Source organism: Labrus mixtus, chromosome 6, assembly GCF_963584025.1.
Source record: "Labrus mixtus chromosome 6, fLabMix1.1, whole genome shotgun sequence".
Taxonomy (NCBI): Eukaryota; Metazoa; Chordata; class Actinopteri; order Labriformes; family Labridae; genus Labrus; species Labrus mixtus.
Genome location: NC_083617.1, coordinates 26,448,045 through 26,454,044, shown reverse-complemented (window position 1 = coordinate 26,454,044; position 6,000 = coordinate 26,448,045). Strand labels below are relative to the sequence as shown.

Here is a 6,000-nt window from a genome sequence, read left to right as displayed (position 1 = left end):
CTGTCTTTCTTTAAGAAGTGAACACTGTTAATTAGTCGATATTACACCAGATTGGCTGTTTGAGTGTAAAACTAAATATAATCCCATTTAGTAAAATGACATTGAAGGTCTTATACGATCTTAAAGACGGAAGTCAATTCCACATGAAATGTCTCAGAGAGTGTTATTCCTATCTTACCAGTTAGCCAGATCGTAGTTACTGAGCATGATGGGGTGGGATACAGAAATTAAAAAATCAGATGCTAATTATGCTAACATCGATCTGCTGCAGCCACAGTTGTATTTTATGAGGCTGTATACTGATGTCTGTTCAGGTAGAGGTTCAAATCAGCATGCTCTGTAGCATGCACTCAATAATGATGCAGACATGCTGAGGTTCAGTACAGTGTGTTTAGTATTTAAAGTTTCACTGAATCTCAAACTGGTCTCAACTGATCTCCAGATGCAGAGCTCTAAACTCTTGGAGCCTCTCATGGGAACTCTAAGGTGCACTTAAATTTATCATCATTTAAAAAAAGCCTGGAATATAACCTGTGGAACATAACACTGGATCCTTACAGAGATCCTTTTGAACTCAAACTTAAAACAGTTTGAAACGGGCTCATTTGTGGAGTCATTACGGAGCTCCTAAGGGGACATGGGCAGAAAAAAAGACGAAAAAGAAAATGAAGGTGTGCACCACAAACAATCCTGTGTGAGCTTAAGAAAAGTTTCTTGTGTGCAAGAGAAAGTTTTATGTGCACATTTTCTCATGAGCTCCAGAGACTCCAGAGATCTCGTGCACACACTACCGTCTCTTAAAGAACATTGAGTCAACGTCTGTCGTATGAAATGTGCTCCATAAATAAACTTGACTTGACTTCTCAGGAGCACGGGAAACATTCTCGTGCGCACCTGAAACTGATTATTTAAAAACATTTCTGCCTATGTCCCCTCAAGTACTCTGTACATCATGAATCTTTTGGTGTTTTTTTTTCACCTGTACTTTTGCTTTCTGAGTGTCATGTATTCAAAGAAGGCCTTCTGCAAATGAACCTATGCTGTGAAGATGTGTGGCATCATTTAACATGCTTCATGTGTGTCCAGTTAGTTAAAGACGTTTTAGAAAATCTTTCCATGTTCACTCACAATCTCAGTTTATCATCTAAGCATGCTAACATTTGCTATTCAGCACTAATCACATAGCAAAGCTGAGGCTGATGGGAATGCCATCAGTTTCTCACACATTGTGTCATAATTAAATGTTTTAGAAAAGTTCAAAATTGGAGCTAATAAAAGCAGCAAAATGAATGTGAGGAGTTTTAAAATGAGTAGAGTAGGGCAGGAGGAAAAGCCGAGCATCAACGTTCTAAGAATTCATACTGCAGGGACCGTAAACAACTTTTTTTAATCAATAAATGTGATCATTGTTGAGATAATTCAGCCAGGATCAAATTCAATGACACACAGTCTGGCATTAGAAAGCAGAGCTCTACAGGAGGGTGGCCATCTTGTTTTGTGCTTTAGTGGTTGAAATACCCAATCACAACTGATTACATTCTCACACCGCTCCACAGTGACTCAGCGGGGTTCGTCCACCGCTGGGTATCCGTGTTGGTGATCCAGCCTTGATGTTGGACATGCATTGTGTTTCTTACTAAAGGCTTAAACAGCTACATTTCAAGTCACTCACAAATACTGATAAAAAAAAAATGTCAGTGCATGAAACATCGTTATTTCCTGTGATTGTGGAAGAAAACTGTTATCAAAAGCCAACAGATCTGTTGGGGAACCTGTTGGTGTAATCTTACAGAGTGGGAGTTGTGAAGAAAGTTTGCCGGGGGGTAGGGGGGGGTGGTGGGTCTGAACTTATGATGAAATGATGTATGAAGGGGTCTTTGGCAAAAAGAGAACCTTTGACAGTTGAAAAAGTTGGTTGCCAGGCAACAGAAGCGTCTGAGTAATATCAGTCTGGGCTTGGTCATTGGGGGTGTTGACCCGGTGTTGGTGTCTGGCACTGGGCTGCGAGGTTTGACCGGGTCATTGGAAAGTGGCCTTAACCCTCCTCAGTGTGTCCTGGATCCTCCGTGTTTGTCGCTCACTGCTCTGCTGGAAGTTGGCATCGTTGTCTGCGGCCAAAAGGTGGATGTTGGAGGTTGCGAGCCGGGTGATGCGGCTGCGGAGGTAAACCTGCAGTTCCCGGTCCGAGTTGTAGGGGCACACACCCTCCTGGAAGGCATGGACCTGACTCACAACCTTTGCTATGCTCCTTTAGCCCAAGATGGATAGAGGAGAGGATGGAGGACATGTAAAGGAAACAAGAGAACAAAAAGAAGAGTGATAATATACTTTTTTCCTCATGCATATCAGGTAGCGTTCCTCCTAGCAGCCTCACCAGCTTTGACCTGATTTGGAGAGAGCGGGGGTAACCCCAGGTCCACAGTAACCAGCTGTGTTTCTGCCTCCCTCTGCTACATCTCCTGACCCCAGCATCTGGCCGCAGCCCGGCTCCTCTCAGCATCTGGCCCAAAACCTCTTTTCCAATCAAACCCCATCCCACGGGCGCCATCTGGTGCAACACTGGCACCCCTACCGACAGCCCAAATCCAACAGCTGTGCCATTACCATCCCTCCACCTCTCTCTGTGACCTCAGCATCTGGTCAGCCATATTGGAGAGGAGGAAAAGGACACGGGAAAAAGCGTCCTCGAGGAGAGTTGGCCGACTTTGCCATGAATGGATATTTGGGATGTGGGCAGAGAGCTAATTATCAGTAAATGACTCTAAGTGTTATTATATTGTGAGAGCTATCAGGCTAATTTAACATCCTGTATGCACATTTCCCCAATATCACCTGAAAAAGGATAAGTGCAAATTAAAGCATGCAGAGAAATCATGGCTGTGTTTGAAAATGAAGGGAGGGGTTTAAGGTTCAATTAAGGTCCTCAGAAATAAAGGCATTACGCTACAGATTGTTTTGTCTTTTAATATCAGATACAGAGCAGCATAGTCTGTTACAATGCTCCAAAATCTGACAAAGATTTGACGAGTTTCACAAAACAACATGCAGCAGATTGGGCCGTCACATCTCAAGGATACAATGACAAACTTCACCTTAGAGATATTTGTGTTTTTCTGTATGAAAATATGACACATCATAAAGTTGTGAGTCTCTACAATATCTCCTAGATGACACAGTAGAGACTCATTTAACATGTTAAAGTAGTTACACTGTTTCTCTGTATTTTTATGCACTTCCATAATTTTACCCTGGAGGAGACATTTTTCCTGCTTAACTTTTTCCACACCCGATAAGTGAAAGATTTTCTCTTCAGGTGATGACAAGTCTACATGAAGTTTAATGAAGCAGATATTAACAATTCAATTAAAGAACAATCACTGGCACTGCAGTGATTGTTCTTTAACCAGGAAGTGACAGGTGTTTTCACACTCCTGAGCATTTCCAGATTTTCTCAAACTGAGCTGTACACTCATTTTTCAGCTCGTCTTTGTTGAGCCTCCTAGTAAAATGTCCATGTAGAGTCAGATTTGTGAACAGTTGTGGAAATATTCAAGAAAATGTACTGTGAGAGTGCGACCGGTGCATGATAATAATAATAATTTATACTTTATTGATCCCGCTCCTGAGCTGGTGGGGGGGGGGTTAGGTGTCTTGCTCAGGGGCACCTCGGCAGTGCTCAGGAAGTGGACTGGCACCTCTCCAGCTACCAGACCAATTTCCAGACTTGGTCCGTGCCGGGACTTGAACCGGTGACCCTCCGATTCCCAACCCAAGTCCGTACAGACTGAGCTAAGGCCTCCCACAGATCTTTTCTGCTCAGCAGTATGTTTGGATACTGTAAATATGTTCATTTCACATAGCATTGATTTGAAGGTAAAAAAAACTGTCATTGTAGTTCCAGACTTTGTCACTTTGTCTGTTGTATTCGTTGTCCACAGCATCTTTTTTTTCTTTTTTTTTCTTTACATCATGTCTTACTCCCCCATCCCAGAGGAAAACCTTCACACTGTGAGGAACATGAACGAGGAACTCGGGAACATATCAGGGGCAGACACTCCTGGCATTTTCGAGACATTTTTTACGAGACGTGTGAAAAGGGTAGAAGGAAAGCTTTTGCACTTCAGCCGCCCCGCTAATGGAGGTCAGTGCTCTCAGAGAACAACCTTAGATGTTCAAATTATAATTCAATGGACTCCTTCTCTCCAAAGAGAGTCCGGATCCAAAGGAAGTACTGGAGCACACAAATCACCTCTGCATCGCAGTGCGTTGAAACATTAGTCCTTAGACCAAAATGAATTTGCCTTTAGTCTTTCCTGTGCTCCTGAACTTTCTTTGGATTCTGCCTGAGATGACGAGTCCTTTGAATTATAATTTAAATGTGTGCAAAAGGCTTTTGTCAGTGAAATTGATGCCACTTGTCATCATTCATTTGATCCTATAAGACATTTTAGTGAAGTTCTGTCCTTGTAAGTGTTTCTATTTTTAAGTTTTTGCCAGAAAGCCCAAAAAGAGGTCACAGTGACCTTGACCACACAGATCTCATGATCCTTACTGAGTCTATATGGATGTTTCTACAACATCTGAAGCTCTTCCCTCGAAGTATCACTGATTTATCGCTCTCACAAGATTGAAACAGACACGATGGACTCCCCACCCAAAAATATCATGCCTCCGGCCCGAGCTTTCACCAGAGCCTGAAATCAGACCCAGAATTAGAACAGACAAACACTGGCTGACCAACAGAAGGTCAACAGATGCTTATTAGACATCTGATCCAGCTGCCTCTTACCTCAGCTTGGTCCACTTGTACATCCCCGTGGTTAATGTGAACGCTCCGATCTCACGCTGCTGGACGTGCATGGCCAGGATGTGTGCAGACGGCAGGGTGGGCCTCCTCATCGTGTGTTCTCCTCCCATCAGACACAGGTCATCACTCTTCAGAAACACCTGAGAGAGAGCGTGGTATACAAATGAGTATAGCAGACCCAGCTACATCAGCTCTGGACTGGGATAGAGGATTTGAAATACAATGCAGCAATGAAGCAGACGTCCAATAAAATCAGCCAAAGCCAAAAAGTGTACACACGTTTCTCATGATTACAGTGAAAAAAGAAAAGTTTGCATGATATTGCAGCCTGCTGTTTGAAGCATCAGGTTCTTTGGAGGGAAACTTTGAGGAGCAGAGCCAGCTGTAAGCCCTCAGCACACAGGCGGGGTTTGCTCGAAGCTGTTTTTCTATCGATTTGTTTTCCCTGCAGCCCAAATCCACAATATGTGACTAGCAGAGCCTTTGGTAACAAACAACATGCTTTCTCAAACACACCTACACACAGACACACACTGACGCAGAGACACACCTGCACAGCTCGTAGCTCCTCCAGGATCTCACACACCTTGGTAGACAGATGTTTCCAAGCCTGTTGGCAAAGGACCAGGAAGTTTTAGTTAGTATCTCTGAAATTAAAGCTAATTATACACTTGCTTCAATAGAGATAATCACAGTCACACAAAAAAATGGAAATGTCTTATAATATGTCTCATATGTGCAATGGTGTCTTATAACTGCAAGTCTTAAATGACTCATACTCAGAACACATTCCCACTCTCTCCATCTTATCTGAATACATTTATGCTTATTTTCAATTTTCTAAACTAATTAAACACCGAGCGATTCTCACACAGCCGTACCAAAAACATTTAGCTCGGGGCATCCGACTTATTACAGAAGCTCAGAGTGAGTGTGAGGGGGAATTTATGAGATGCAGCCTTACGGGTAATTGCCTCACAATCACGTTCTCCAGACCTCCGAGGACCTGCATGGCGGTGGCAAAGTTTCTCGCTTCGTAGCAGTGTTTCCCGATCCACAGATACTTGGTCAGCACAGCAGCTTGAGTCTGCAGCAGGAGACAGCTTGCAATGAATACAAGAGGAAAATGCAAAAACAGGGAAATGCAAAAGCCCAGTAATGCTGCCAATAAACCTCGAACTAGGGCTGTAAAA

General features: G+C 43.2%; 1 protein-coding gene across 2 annotated transcripts in view; it reads right to left on the bottom strand.

Annotated features, from left to right (window-relative positions):
• Positions 1-1,368: 1,368 nt before the first annotated feature.
• LOC132975875 (kinase non-catalytic C-lobe domain-containing protein 1) overlaps positions 1,369-6,000 on the bottom strand; it is a 53,898-nt gene continuing 49,266 nt past the window's right edge. For both annotated transcript variants that reach the window (XM_061040717.1, XM_061040718.1), the window contains exons 28-31: positions 5,772-5,894; positions 5,358-5,417; positions 4,790-4,947; positions 1,369-2,248 (exon numbers count right to left, since the gene is read on the bottom strand). In XM_061040717.1, coding sequence (XP_060896700.1) covers positions 2,020-2,248; positions 4,790-4,947; positions 5,358-5,417; positions 5,772-5,894 — 570 coding nt within the window. In that variant the 3' untranslated portion in view covers positions 1,369-2,019. The remainder of the gene's footprint in view (positions 2,249-4,789; positions 4,948-5,357; positions 5,418-5,771; positions 5,895-6,000) is intronic.